Source organism: Crinia signifera, chromosome 9, assembly GCF_055691185.1.
Source record: "Crinia signifera chromosome 9, ASM5569118v1, whole genome shotgun sequence".
Classification (NCBI taxonomy): domain Eukaryota; kingdom Metazoa; phylum Chordata; class Amphibia; order Anura; family Myobatrachidae; genus Crinia; species Crinia signifera.
The window spans coordinates 97,425,505-97,441,397 of record NC_139225.1 but is presented as its reverse complement, the minus strand read 5'-3'; the positions used below and the strand labels follow the sequence as shown (position 1 = coordinate 97,441,397).

Here is a 15,893-nt window from a genome sequence, read left to right as displayed (position 1 = left end):
ATTAAGTATTATTAAGTATTTTTATCTTTATTGATAATTAAAAATGTTTATGTAGAGATCATCCAATAGCACTCTTAAGGTGCATACACACTGTACAATTTTTTTGACCAATTTGGTTGAAAGACATTTCCATTGAACCCAGTGTCCTGGACGGAAGATGTTGACAAAAGATATTGTCAACAAACAAACGATGAATGATGATGCGCATACCCGCCAGTTGTTCATCAAGATTGTTCGTCAACTGTGCATGCAGCTCAATTTGAATATCTTTCAAAAAGAGCCTATAAACTGTAGCTAGATCTTTCTTCTTCCGTCTGTCGTCAATATATTTCGTCAACATCTTTAGTCCAGGACACTGGGTTCAATGGAAATGTCTTTCAACCAAATTGGTCAAAAAAATTGTACAGTGTGTATGCACCCTTAATCTTTTTTATGAGAGCTGCACCCTTGTTTTTTCTTTGTACCATATCTTGTGGTAGGAATCTTTGTTTATTGTACAACTATGTGGTGCAAGGATAAATGAGCAAAGATACATGATTGTGGATAGCCTCCATAGCTGTTTCAGATGCACAACATGTTGCATGGCCTTTGGTAAATGTCGCCCAAGTCTCAGAAGCTGACCTTTTATATCCATAAACAAAGGTGTGCAGATGCTACGGGGCCCTGTCAACGTTACATATGTTGTATACATTGTTCACCACTGAGTGGTACATAGCGCTCCTTGCTAACATTTTCCTTGGGAGCTCCAATATATAGCTATGATGCTGGACCTGCTCATTGTAATTTGGTATAAATGAACTGGCGGGTATTAAATCATTTCAATGTCACATTATATGAACTGGGGCTCTGTAATGTGACATAATGTAAAGTGTATACTTTATAGTGCGACATAAGATGAACTGGGGATACTGTATGTGTTGCATAATATATATTGTCAGCCCTACAATGTTTCATAATGTAAACTATAGCACTACTATGGAGCATAATGTAATGTACTATAAGGCGTAATATTAACTAAGATACTAGTATGATTCAGAACAGGAACTATTATGGGTCATAACGCTGGTATCTCTCTAGAAGCATTGGGAGACAAAATGTTGCTATGGGGACCAAAATGTTCTGCCTACACCCATGACCACAAACAAAAATGTTTTGTAGCATATGTATTTTTCAAATGACATTGATGCATGTGTTCATGGAAATACCAATGTTACAGTAAACCGTCATTGTCTTATCCATTGAGTGGGTTGTACTCAATGGAAAATGCAGCCAGAAATCTGAAAACATCCATTTTCTGAATTCAACCACATTTCCCACATGTACCATGCAATTCATGGACCTGGAGGGCAATACTTCTTTAGGTGACAATACCCAATAGAAGCCTATGGACTTTTGAAAGAGGGATCCATTCAGATATCTCGATCTACCTCTGGCATGATCTGCACATGTGCAAAAGGTCTCCTGGTTTCTTTAACCTTGAAGTCCCAATATAGACATCTCTTATACCCCTTTCACACCGGCCACCTGGCAATTACCCTGCATATTTGAGTGCCGAGTCATTTTGCCAGATGAAGCCTGGCCCGAATTCACACCAGAAGCAAATTACCGGGTTAAAGCTTTTCAACCTGGGAATTTGCTGAAAAACCCAGGTTTTTCTGTGGTGTGAAAAGATCAACACGGGTCTTAAATCCTGACAAGGTCAAGAGCAGGGTTGGAGTGCCGGGATTTAAGAGTCGTGTTGACCCTTTCACACCAAAGAAAAACCCAGGTTTTTCAGCAAATACCAGGTTAAAAATCTTTAACCTGGGAATTTGCTTCTGGTGTGAAATGGGTATTAGTGGAACAGCAATTTCCTTTGTGCATTACTAGGAACATAACAGCATTATTCATGCCAGTGTATACCCGTTAGGAGGTGGAATGTAACGCTTCAATGTTTAGTACTGTACATCTCGTCCCTAGTATGAACATACTGGGCACCAACTGAGCAGCAGAAAGTCCAAGCAGTAAATTTACTAAAGTTTCTAAACCAGTCAAACTGTGATGTTGCCCACAGCAACCTATCAGAATCTGTCATTTTCACTAGAATCACTAGAATCTGGTTTCTATGGGCAACACCTCCACTATTCATTTTTAGAATCTTTAATAAATATCACCCAAATATGTATTTGTACTTGGCAATAGATGCTTTGAGCTACAGAATATGTGACAAATTCAGGGAATTATCAGATTTTTATTTGCTTATGGAAAGTGGACTTTGTGTTAGTAATTATTCAGAGAGGAAGATAACTCAAGAACTCAGCTGGTAATACAGTATATTGTACGTATCTAGACAAATGAGAAAATATTGAAACATTTAAATGTATGTATTTGGGACAATGCTGATATTTAATTCTTATGTTAGAGCAACAAGCATTTTAGTTTTAGTGATGTTTTAGGAGCACCTAAGGCAGGCATGTCCAAACTATGGCCCTCCAGCTGTTGTGAAACTACACATCCCAGCATGCCTTGCCATAGTTTTAGTATTTCCTAATAGAAAAACTGTGGCAAGGCATGATGGGACTTGCAGTTTCACAACAGCTGGAGAGTCATAGTTTGGACATGCCTGGCTTAAGGCTATCATGTATCCTGGTGTCAGATTGAACTTTATATACATACATACTGTATTTAGAGTACTAAACTGTTATATGGAGAAAAGCAGCTGTTCTAAGTAATTGGTTCTATCTTGGTTTATGTGTGTAAGTACAGTTTTGCAGCATTGTGATAAGATCATGCTATATGTATGCACCTGAGCTGCTGACAAAAGTAGATTTGTGTTCTGATCAGTATAAAAATCTAATCTTAACATTTGCTGATGTGGGCACCTGTCTCTTTTTATTACAGTGCCTACATCTTCATATAATGGCTTTGAGTCAGCTGTTGCAAGGGCATTCCGGTCAGCCAGTGAAGAACATATATGTCTTGTAGCTACAGTACGTCTTGTCACGCCACAATTTCTGAAGGTGAGTGCAGAAACTTTGGAATAAAATGTATCACTTTGCTACTGTACCAAGCCTGGGATTATTACTTATCTAGTTCCTATTAGACAGGGATGGGGAACCTTCGGCCCTCAAGCTGTTGTTGAACTACACATCCCAGCATGCCCTGCAACAGTTTTAGTATGGCCATATCGCAAAACTGTAGCAGGGCATGCTTGAATGTGCAGTCCAACAACATCTGGAGGGCCAAAGGTTCCCCATCCCTGCTATAAGAATTTTAGTTCAATACCCACTACATAGATTGTAATTAAATTAGAATTAGTTAGATACAGTTGTTTCATTGTTGTTCTTCCAGATAACACTGACATGATCCATAGTCAAGATAGTTTTAATTGTTATAGAACTGATGTGTGAGCTGTGTTTATATCAAATATTGTTACGCTTAACAATCTGTTTACCTCTATGTATATTGTTTGTTTTGCCTTTGTCAGTGGTTCTTGACACCCTCTAAACTCCCTTTCCCGCAACTGACTGGAACCACCAATCCAAAGCCATCAATGATCGCTGATCCATCGGGGAAATTATTCATTTTAAAAATGGTAGATAGCTACCCAGTGTTCCCATACGAGAATATGGCTCTGCGGTCTTGTTTAGGTGACAGAGAGTACTCCTTAAGGATAGGTCCACTATATCTAAAAAATTTAGTCTTCAGTGCTGTACATTTAAACATTAATCAAGTAAATGATTCATTTAATATGTTATGTGTGCGACTGAGTCTCTGGAACTGTACGCAAAGTGCTACACTGTAGCAGACACAGCTTTTTTCCAATACAAGTTCTGTGTACAGACGCAGTCACACACAACATGCAAGTGTCACATATCAAATGAATCAGTCTCCCTGTGCATACTAGTTACATTAAGTTGCGACTAAGATGCATTTTCGGCAAGAAAAAGATGCTCGATGCTAGCAGAGTTAAGCAGGAACTGGCGGCTCGTACTTGCCATGGCATGTTGGGGATAGATGATGATAAGTGTATGTTTATTTTCTTATAAAATGTTTAATAAAGTAAAGATTCATCACGTTACTACTAATCCTGGGCAATTATTTGTTACATGCCGAATAAGCCCCGAACTGTGCTATGTGCAGTCAGTAAAGCCAGTTGTAAGGTCTTTCTGTTGTTGAAAAATGAACATATAGCCTAGCTCCGATAATGACCTAATACTAGTATATACTGAGACTGATGCAGAGTGATACTGTATCTTGTGTTTTCGCAAGTCATACACACTTCGATCGCACCTCCATTTACACCCAAAGAGTCTTAGGTAGCTTGTAATGGGGCTTACAAAAGCTAAGTACATTGAGGGTATTTGTTTTTTGCATGATCAGCCAGCATTCCGCACCCCTGGCAAACTTGGTCCCTATTACATATGTCCACAGATCTTTTTGCTTTGGCAATTTATATTTCAACAATGTTCCCTATCCCCTCGCTTGTATTGGTTCTTATAAATAAATATCAGCCTTGTTTTGGAATTATTTGATTGTCCTCTTTTCTATTTGTATTCACACTGATTGTTGTCCCTTCCTCCTCTCTCTGTGTCCCCCATCTGTCTGTTCTTTATGTGCAGGAGCTGTGCAACCTGGAGGAGCCTTGTGAAGAATTTACATCAAGGCACAGTCTGGAATGGAAGTTTCTCTTCTTAGACCATAGGTAGAATGCTGCATTCCATGTTGTGGATATGTCTTTATAATCTGTATGCTAGACTGTGCAAGGGCAAATGAGCATTGTGGGGCGTCGGACAACGCAGGTGTTCGGGGGGAGGGCAACCCAAAAAATAGCCTCACTGTGCCTGCATTGCAGGGAGGGACCCGGCCTCTGTTGCACCTTGCCCTATGCTGGGATGTATGAGCAGGTAGCCCACTGCTTCCTGTCATGGCCTTTAGATTGTACCTCATATCACTGATATTGTCACAACAACAGATTTAAGTTAGTGGGTCTGGCAGAAACATAGTCAGAAATTGAGGTGCATAGTGTGATCATATTTCTGCATCTGAAGGTCACCTCAGCAGCTGATATTCATCACCAACTTGTTGAGGTGTATGGTGATTAGGGTTGCCACCGCACACATTATTGATTCCCGGAGGTCCCCTCTCATACACGCTCCCGGAAAAGTGGGCATGGCCTTGTTAAATGGGAGTGGCTGCTGTAATACAGACATGTATTCAGTGTCCTGCAGGTTTTCGTCTCCTCCACAGGCGCCATGTTTGTGGAGACCGTTCAATGCCTTTTTATGGATTCATTGGTCTCCAGAGAAATGGCCACCGTGAAGTGAAGAAACTATTAGAAGAATGGCCTAGACTACATATCCCAGCATACTTAGCGCATGTTTCGGGATGGATTAGCTACAGGAGCTCAGCGATGACATCACCCACCCCCCCAGCCGGAGATGCTTGTCTGCAGAAACCAGTAGGCTGGGCAGCGACAGCACCGGGACCGTGGTGGGAGGCTGTGGAGGTTTTTTAACACACCCTGATTCCAGAATAATCCCGGAATCTGGGAGACTGGAAAAGCCTCCTGGAGGGTTGCCACCAAACCCGGAAGTATCACAGAAACCTGGGAGAGGTGGCAACCCTAGTGGTGATAACGTCATGTCACAGAAACAGGTTTATACTTGGTGCACTGCCTGCACTTGGCCTGCCAGATCACTTCTTGTTTTGAACGTCTTGTCGTCAAAGGCAGTCTAATGGCCATGAGGGAAAGTAGTGATCTACCTATCCTGGCCTGGTGGGAAAGTAGAATTAAATAGAAAACACTGAACACGTGAGAGGTCTGGAACTTATTGAACCATCATTGCACATTAATATTAGTAGATGATCTGCAGCAAAAAATATTATTGGTCATATCTAACTTTTGTGTGATATTACCCAAGATGTTCGGATGGCCTACTTTACTTAGTACTTTGCCGTCACCTCTATACAGATAAACATCATAGATTACTGTTCTTTGAAAAAAAACAGATTAGGATTTCAGCAGAAACATGATTGAGTTGGGATGTTACCAATTTCATTAGATTACAGAGATTTTAAATGTAGGAGTACCAGACCAAAAAGCGGCCCATTAGCTGCATGTCTTTAGCAAGTGACACACAGTAACTGTTTGCAAAAATAAATGACATCCAACAACATTTCATTGCAATCCCCATAATGGACTCAGCGTGTAATATTTGGGATAATTATGGAGACTTTTTTTTTTTTTAATTTACATGCTTTTAGCAGAAACTGTTCTTTAACCTGTTCACTGCCAGGAATGCAGAAAGACTGGTCGAATCAACTGTCTATATTAATATCTTGGAATTCCCCTACGGCCCTGACGTAACTCAGCTCTCACCGTTACCATTTATCCTATGTGCTGTACACAGCTGTGTGAGAACTGTGCAAGTTGTAACTCTGATTTTATTCCGGAAGTGTATTTACTGCATGCTTCAGAAACTTACCATGAAAAACACTACTAGAAAACATAAGGAAGCTTTCCTACTCAAAGTAATTTGAGGACTAAAGAACAGTAAACTGAGAGTACGCTTCTCTCAATGCTGTCATTTGTCCCACATTATAGCTGAGGGGCTTGCTTTAGGAGACACATTGGAAGTATTATATTACAATTAAAAATGTACTAGAGGAAGATGGAACATCTATATAGTTATCCCATACCTCAGTTATATCATTCTTCCCCTCTCAACATTGTTAAGACATCCATTAGGATGTGATGTGAATGTTCAAATATTCTCTGTGAAGCGCTGCGGAATATGTGTGCGCTATATGAGAAACTGTTAATAAATCAATAATTAAGAACATAAGTGTGTGTCAATAGCAATGGTATGCCCATTCTTTATTGTCCCTGAATCATGTTTGTAAGTAAGGCAAACATGCCTGTAGATTTACATGTTCCCCACATACAGTGCAACATGTATTTGTTTTACTTACATGTATCAGGCCCATGTTCATTTCTCTTCCCTCGGAATACAGTCGTATTGTCGACCCGACTTAGGTCGACATGGATGAAGTTCGTCATGGGACAATGTTGCAATGTTGACATGATTTTAGGTCGACAAATTGGTTAGGTCGACAGGTAGCGAGGTCGACATGGGTTTTTTCACTGTTTTTTGAGCCGGCATGTGCCGACAGGCGGCATTTCATTCACTAGGACATGGTAGGAGAATAAAATAGTGTGGCGAGCGCAGCGAGGCACCGTGTCCGAAGCATCGCGAGCGAAGCGAGCTATGCGAGGGGCTGCGGTTGACTTCCAACTGTGTCAACATTCGGGTAAAAAAACAGTGAAAAAACCCATGTCGACCTTTCGACCTAACCCATGTCCAACTATCGCATTTGTTGACCTAAACACACGTCGACCTTGTCCCATGTCGACCTAGAACCCTGTCGACCTTGCTGCCTGTCGACCCAACGGTGTTGACCTAATGACTGTCGAACTAAGTCGGGTCGACAATACGACCCACGCCCCTCACCTCATGGAGCGAGTTATCCGTCTCTTCTGTAGAGCAGCAGTTCCACCCATTGACCACCAAAGGAGCACATCCCACCTCACCATTGTAACATTCTTACGGATCTCCACTGTAGCAAAACATCCAGTGCCGTTAACTCTGTATCTCTGTAGTAATACATTTCACTCCTACCTCTGTAGAAACATTTTCCAACCTATAACCTTTGTATAAAAAACATTCCCAACATTACTTCTGTAATAACACATCCTACCATCGGGAAGACGGTTCAGGTCCATCCCCGACAAAACGTCCAGATCCACAAGAAACTTCTTTCTGTTAGCCGTCCATCACCCGAACAATCCAATCAAAGCGAATGCAATCCCAATATCAACAGCCAAACAACGTGTCCCTACTTGGCGACCTGACCACCATAGTCGTAGCTAGAAATGGAATGCATTAAGTAATTTATGTAATATATGTAATTCCGCCCCCCCCCCCCCTTTTCATCCCTGCTTGATGCTGCAATCCACCAAAAAATCCTAGTGTGTGTGCAAGCATACATGGCCATTCTATTCTGCCATCACATGACATCACAGAAATGAGCGAGGTTATTACGCTTTGCCCTGCTTCCTCCATACCAACTGTTCTCATTTATAAAAGATGAAAGAGAAAAGATGCGCTTAATCATTTTCAATAAATTCCAAAATAAAAGCTACAGTATTTGTTGCAAAGATATTATGTAATAACATTTGTAAATGCAGTGAAACACTGCAATGCAATTTGCCTTGGTGGAAAAATGCACCCATTGGCCCAATATCATGCTGTACAACATTATGAACAAGCCAATGTGTAAAGCCATAATTGCATTATGCTATCTATGTGCTGATGATCTGTGGTTGATTAAAATTAGTCATTAAATAGACAAATCAGCCACATTACCTGTGACATTTCCCCCTATATGTTTTATTAAGTAAAGGGCTTTGCCACAGTACCAAGATACCTTCTCCGGCATCTATTCCAGGTTAAATAAGAATTTCTTATTTAACCTGGAATAGATGCCGGAGAAGGTATCTTGGTACTGTGGCAAATGATGTACTCATACATTAGTACTGGGGACAAGTACAGAAGCTATAGCAATAGAAATATAATGCAATAGACTAATAATGTTTGTAAAATATTTTAGTTACTTAATAAATGTCCATTGAACCCAATAAAGCAGCAGTTCGCACACGTTTGTGCTGGGAAATAATCTGTTTGATTAATCTCTACAATAGCTGTGTGTATTATACTGCCACCCAGGGAACTGTAGACTTAATTATGTTGTGAATGGCTTTTATAGAGAGATAATAATAACTTAATGAGACACGAGGAAGTGATTTAGCTTTCTAGAGTAAAACACCATACAGTTTTTAAAAGAATAGAATGGACTATATATACAGTACATACATGCTTATTTTACACTGGAGTATCTTGAATTTATGGAGCCGGGGCCGCTTACAGGGGGGTGCTGTGGTTTCAGCTGCCCCAGGCCCTGGCCTCTGGAAGAACCTGGGCAGCGTTTTTTTGCCCACCGCAACCCTCCACTGTGCTGCCTGCGCTGCGCTCGGTCCTCGGGACTCAGCAGTGCCCGAAGCACAGGCTTCTTCAATGCAGGACACGGTGGCCAATTAAAATGCTGCAACGGCTTTTAAACCAATCAGAGCTTGTGTATGGTTAGCCAATCAGAGTGGCTGCCGGTACACGAGCTCTGATTGGCTCACGAGCCGGTGCTGCATTTTAATTGTCCGCCGGCGTCCTGCATTAAAGAAGCCTGGAAATCAGTCCGGGCCCTAAAATTCGTAGTGGCAGCCCTGTCTGGAGCTCACCTGGTCTCCCAATAGAGTAGACTACTTCTAGGGATCGATGATGCAATTTTCAATGTATTGCTTCATCGTGCCCCTGCCAACCAATGTGCAGTGTGTTGCAGCATTGTGCAGCCAGGGGAAAGCACAGTAACACTACTCACTGCACCATGGTCTTTGTTCTGAAAATAGATCAGTGTCTTATTGTACTCATCTGCAAATGGAAAGATCTAAATTTTAGTCTTTTCTTAGATCTTTTAGTGAGATCTCAATTGAAACCTCTCTTTTAACCTTCCAGGGCGCCTCCTATTATTGGCTACTTACCTTTCGAAGTGCTGGGGACATCAGGTTATGACTACTACCATGCTGATGACCTGGAGCTGTTAGCAAGGTGCCATGTACATTGTAAGTAATAATATATCCATTACACACTGAAATAACACTCATACATTTTTCATTTGCCCACTGGTTATTCCATATTTCTGATGCATATTATCACTGTCATTTATAATTTTGCATAACATACAATTAATTCTGCTCTTTTCACCAGTCTAAATAAGTACCACTGTACTAAGCAAAGATGGGGTCATGGAAAATGTGTTGTTACCATAGCAACAGATTCTGACCTGCTATCCATGCATTGCACCCACTGACACTGCTGTATATGGAAGGAAACTCAATTTAACTGTAACTAAGAAGTTTGAAACAGGGTTGCCTACCCTCCCGGAATGGCGGGAGTCTCCCGAAAATCGAGTCCCCCTCCCGCCCCCCCGGAAGGGTGGGCAACCCTCCCGGATTCAGGGGGGACCCCCGCCGCACTCCCGATCGCGGGTCTCAGAGGAGGGGGCGGAGCTAAAATGGCAAAATTACGTAATTTTAGCCCCACCCCCTCCACGGAGATCCGTGAATTCATCTGTTTAACATAATGGGGGTGGGGATTAGTGACGTCGCGCTGAAGCCCCCCCCCCCCCCCCCCCCGAGCAGCTGCTGAAACTCTCCTCTCCAGGCTTTTCCCAGAGAGGAGAATATTAAAGTCGGCAACCCTAGTTTGAAATAACCGATTCAAATGTAGTAGTTGCAGCAAATTAGCAGCAAACCCACCAGCCAATCAGATGCTTGCTTCCATTGCATATTTTCCTCCTCTCCCAAAATTTCCAAAAGACACCTAAGTCACTGTGAGCTCTGCTAGTCTCCTGAGAAAGTAGAGAAGCCTCCTGGATCCACCCATTTCTCTGGCTGATCTAGGGGCTACACAGGGTAGTAGAGAGCCTGGTCAGGCCCAGGTACTTTTCAGGGGGCATGGCCTTATTAATGGAGGCATGGCCGTGCACCCTTAGAATAAAATACAGAACAAAATAGCACTTTAATCAACACCCTGTCACCACTGCCACCCAGCACACAGCAGCATGTGTTGAAGATCTGCTGCTGCCAGGTAACGGGGCCCCCAGTGGGCCCCTCCAGGAGACCTGGGGCCGGGTAATTAGTACCCCTCATCCCCTCTCTCGGGCACCACTAGGGCTCTATGATGGTATTTGCATTATGATGACTTTGCCTTCTGCATCACTTTGTCACAATGACATCATCCAGCTGCCAGTATCTCCTACCTGGGCCACCAAATGTGCACAAAGGTGTAGATGCTACACAATATTATACACTCTGGTAAGTTACACGCTAGTATACATTCTCCAACATGTAGTATCTTCAAAGCGTATAGGCTAGAATAAATAGAAGTTTCTCTCGTGTTCTGTGTCTGCCTTTGAAACATCCTGTTCTGTTTAACGTCTTTTGACAATGAACGTGATGTGGATACCAAAGCTCTGTCCAAAAATAAAGATTATATATATTTGTCTTTAATAAGCTCTGCATGCACCTCTCACTCACAACCAACCGACGGCTCATTTATTTCAAATGATTTCCGACTGAAGGAAATGACTTCGGAAAGATCAATAGGACCCATGCAGTTACATAGTTACATAGTAGGTAAGGCTGAAAAAAGACTTGCGTCCATCTAGTTCATCCTGGTATAGATATCCATTGCTGATTTGGTAGGTTCTGGTATTTTACAGACAAATTATATTTCTTATTTGTACCCATGGATGTTTTTCTCCAGTAAATGTTTGTCCAACTTTGCCTTGAACGCATTTAATGAGCCAGCCATTACCACCTCTCTGGGAAGAGAGTTCCAGAGTTTGACTGTTCTGACCGTAAAGAAATTCTTTCTACTAGCTGAATGAAATCTTTTTTCTTCTAATCTATACTCATGCCCTCGCGTCCTAGATTCCTTTCTAGTAGAAAATAGGGTTTGTGACAGTTCCTTATATTGGCCCTTGATATACTTGTACATGTTGAGCATGTCCCCCCTTAAACGTCTCTTTTCTAATGTAAATAGTCCCAAATTGCTTAATCTCTCCCCGTAGCTTAAATTCTCCATTCCCCTAATAAGCTTTGTTGCTCGCCTTTGGACTTTTTCTAATTCTATGATGTCCTTTTTATAGTGTGGGGCCCAGAACTGTACTCCATACTCTAGGTGAGGTCTCACCAATGCTTTATATAGTGGCATAATTACCCTTGAGTCCCTAGTTTCCATTCCCCTCTTAATACATGCCAGAATTTTGTTGGCCTTTTTTGTAGCTACATTACAATGGGCACTACATCCTAGATTGCTGTCTATTTGGTTGTGTATAATATGTGGAAAAGTGTAATGCCAACTTGGCTTATAAAACTTGGGGTCCTGGTGGGTAGTGACTCAAATAAATGTGTCACATGTAACTGTATCGGTTCTGGGCAATTTGGCTTATTGTTATTTATTTGGGTGATATAATATAATTAATCCACATACTACTACCACTACTACTACTACGTAGCAGAAATCGTATCTGTGTGGTAGGAGAACTTCAGTTCAAATCACTATATGGGCTGGGTATAATGTATTTATTAGCATCTTCCATAGAAGAAGATTGAGTAATACAAACTCGTTCAAGTCTTCAGCTGCTGAAGAACTTCTTCAAAATCGTTGAAAAGGTGATTTGAAGTCCTTAAAAATCATTTATGACAGTGCATAGCTATATTTTTTGTTTAAATTCATTTTAATTTTTCACAAATAGTCTCATTTTTGTCAGAGTGATGTTGGGGGCTTGTGATGTGAGGTGGAGTGGGTGAATACTAGACACACTTGTGCACCTGGCTTTACACCCATGTGCAAAAGTAAGAATTTGTTTTGCGAGAAGGATTATAACCGATTGTATTGCTGCCTCCCAATATTAGGGCTTTGTTTCGCCTGGAGTCATATGCATGGGGGGAAGGGTCTTGGGCTCTAAGGGGTAGAAGTATGGAGCAGTAAAAAGAGTACAAAAGTGTGCCAGTGGAGAATTTGCCATTGGCAACCAATCAGAATTTTAAACATAGAAATTGATGGCAGTCAAGGACCATTTGGCTCATCTGTCTGCCCCTTTTTATCCTTTAAGTAATCTCAAAAGTTCTTTGTAAAGGTGCCCATGCATATACGATATATTGGTGCAATCCCCTGATCCACTGGCTATCGCATTGGGGATATTTAGCATGTGTTAAAATCCAGAACCCGTGATCCTGGCTGGGGGCATGGAATAGGGACTTTTTCACATGCTTCATTTCCCAGATCCGCCAACGGATCACCGATCATTGAAGGCTGCTGATCGGTGCAAACAGTTGGCAGGCCATCACTTCCAGTGTCCCCTTCCCATTTTTCTGCTCCAAACTCTACGTGTTTTAGTCTTTCCAGGTAAGTTTTGTGATGTAGGCCATGCACCATTTATTTGCCCTTCTTTGTGCACTGTCTAATTTATTTATATTCTTCTGGAGATATGGCCTCCAGGACTGGACACGATATTCTCAATGAGGCCGTACCAATGATCTATACAGTGGTATTATTAGTTGGGGTTTTTTCCTGCTACTTTCCCTTTCCCTATGCTACCAAGCATCTGACTTGTCTTCCTCATTGCTTTGTTACATTAGTTACTCAGTTGCCAGGTTCTGGACTATTCATCAAGTCTTCCTAGATCATCAACCATGTGTTTTACCCCCTCCTGCTGTGTTTACCCTGTTGCATAGCTCAATTTAATCTGCAAAATGGCATATTCTTCCATCAATATATATATATTAGAGAGCGCTGGTCCAAGTAGAGATTCCTGGGGTACTCCACCGGTAACATTTCCTTCCATAGAAAGCCTAGATACTAAAGTCTAGATATGCTGTATCTATGCCCCCTCTCTTTTATTATTTTAGTCACAGATTCAAAAAAGTCAATAAGATTTGTGTGGCGTGATCTCCCCCCAGTAAATCCAAGCCTTTTCAGATATTGTAAATTGTTTAAGATATTCTACAACTCTTTCTTTTAATAGTGTTTCCATTTGCAGTAACATTTAAAAAAGTGCATTTTTTTTTTTGGGAGTGGGGCGGGGCCACGGCGGCGTGTGCGTGAGGGGAGAGAGTGTGCTCTCCAGCGTCAGAATGCCTTGGTAGCCTGCTCCCCCTGATTCTTCCCCGCTAAATGAAGTAACCTGCCCAGCCAGAATCCGCTACATCTCCCGGAGATTGGTGCGTACTACTACCTGGTCGGCTCTGACGTGTGGAGCCCACGCTGTGCTGCCGCCGCTGTTTCGCGGCTGCTCTGTGCATTGATCTCGGCGCACAGTGGTGACGCGTACCTGCACACTGCGTGCAGGGAACTGAAGGACGCCATACTCCCGCCGGCGGGCGAGAGTGAGTGGAACAGAGTGCACGGTGTGGTGGTATGCTGAGGCGCCTGAAGTCCAGATAGCGCGTGATATGTGCCTCGATGCTGCAGCTCCTGGGAAGCTTATCTGGTACTTGCTCTCTGCTGTTTGTTTATTGAACTGGCGGAACCCGTGAATTACTGGCTGTGGAACTTGCTCACATCCCCTCCCAGGTGAACAGTTGTGTTTTTGCTACTGAAGTGCTCTGCTTGCTTAACTACTGGGTAAGTCCACGCACACACTGCACTGGATTTATTACTAAGTGTACTCTGCTTGAAGATTGAAGCTCTTTATATTATCCTATGATAGAACTGTGATGGATAGCCAAGCCAGCTTGATTATAGAATAGAGTTTGTAGCACTATAGCAGGACGACCGCAGCCTCTTCGCTGATATACCTTGTGTGTGTGTGGTGAAGAAAGTGCACCCAGCAGATCCTAGAACAAAGTCCTGACTATATACAGGCTCCCTCATAACTATTGTACTGGCAGCTATGGGTAAATCTTCACAGAATACCGCAGCCTCACGGCTGGAAAAATTTGCCCGTACTCAGCCACAAGGCCCGCCAGTGTCACGTGACTCTACCCCGCAATGTACCCCTACCAAGAGTAATAATTCCCCTCCACATAATGAGGTCACCCTGGCACAGGTGCTTGATGCAATCAACGCGTCAGAAACCCGATTGACGGCCCAGATTGATAAGATCCAGTCTGACATTACACTTATCCGTGATGACATGCAGAAAATGCGTGATAGAGTGACTGAGACTGAATCAAGGATCTCAGGAATTGAGGATAATATTACTCCTATGCAGGCCCAGATTAGGTCACTCACTGATATGATGCATGAACTACGCAATAAAATCACGGACATGGAAGGCAGATCGCGCCAAAATAATGTGCGATTTATTGGCCTGGATGAGCGTGCTGAGGGTAATCTGCCTGAGAAATTTATTGAGGATTGGCTGAGGCAAACATTTGGCATCAATGCTTTTTCTTCTCACTTCGTCGTGGAACGGGCCCACCGAGTTCCAGCTAGAGCCCCCATTCCGGGAGCCCCCCCTCGCACTCTAATAGCACGAATATTACTCTCTAAAGACCGAGACACCATCTTGAGGCTTGCTAGGGGAGCGGGGGATCTCAAATACGACGGCAAGCGAATATCCGTGTTTCCTGATTTGCCATATGAAGTTCAGAAAAGCAGAGCCCGCTTTCGGGAAGTCAAAACCAGGTTGCGTGAACTGAACCTTAAATATTCGATGACCTACCCCGCTAAATTTCGTGTTACACTAGAGGATGAGACTAAGTTCTTCTCTACACCCAATGAAGTGGCAGCCTGGCTGGACAAAGTCCATCCCGCCAAGAGGCAACTGGCGCAGGAATAAAAATTGCTGGTTATGTGGATTTATAAACATTCCCCATTTTTTTTTTTTTTTTTTTTTTTTTTCAGTGTTATCAACTTGACTATAAATCCATGTGGACTGCTCCAGATCGTATTCTACATGGTCTTCTAACCACTCACTCTTTGTGCAGGAACTGGTGTGGTGCTATACTTGGAAGGACCTTTTTTTTTTTTTTTTTTTTTTTGATCCCTTTTTTCGCTAGGGATAATGTCGCTGACTGTACAACGGAATCTATACTGTCGCATGTTTGTTCCTTTTAGGTTTAAAAAAAAAAAAAAACTTTTTTTTTTTTTTTTTTCTTGTACTTGATCCGAGCAGGAACGCGGGAGGGAAGAGGGGGGGTGGGCTCATGACATATATTGTAATAGATGTGTGGATGTAATTGCGCTGGAGAGCCACCCATGCTTGGAGTGGCCTATAACTGTTTAGTC

General features: G+C 42.4%; 1 protein-coding gene across 2 annotated transcripts in view; it reads left to right on the top strand.

Moving 5' to 3' along the window:
- Nucleotides 1–15,893, top strand: part of PASD1 (PAS domain containing repressor 1) — a 159,583-nt gene that overhangs the window by 100,657 nt on the left and 43,033 nt on the right. For both annotated transcript variants that reach the window (XM_083159434.1, XM_083159433.1), the window contains exons 9-11: nucleotides 2,881–2,999; nucleotides 4,602–4,684; nucleotides 9,609–9,715. In XM_083159434.1, coding sequence (XP_083015560.1) covers nucleotides 2,881–2,999; nucleotides 4,602–4,684; nucleotides 9,609–9,715 — 309 coding nt within the window. The remainder of the gene's footprint in view (nucleotides 1–2,880; nucleotides 3,000–4,601; nucleotides 4,685–9,608; nucleotides 9,716–15,893) is intronic.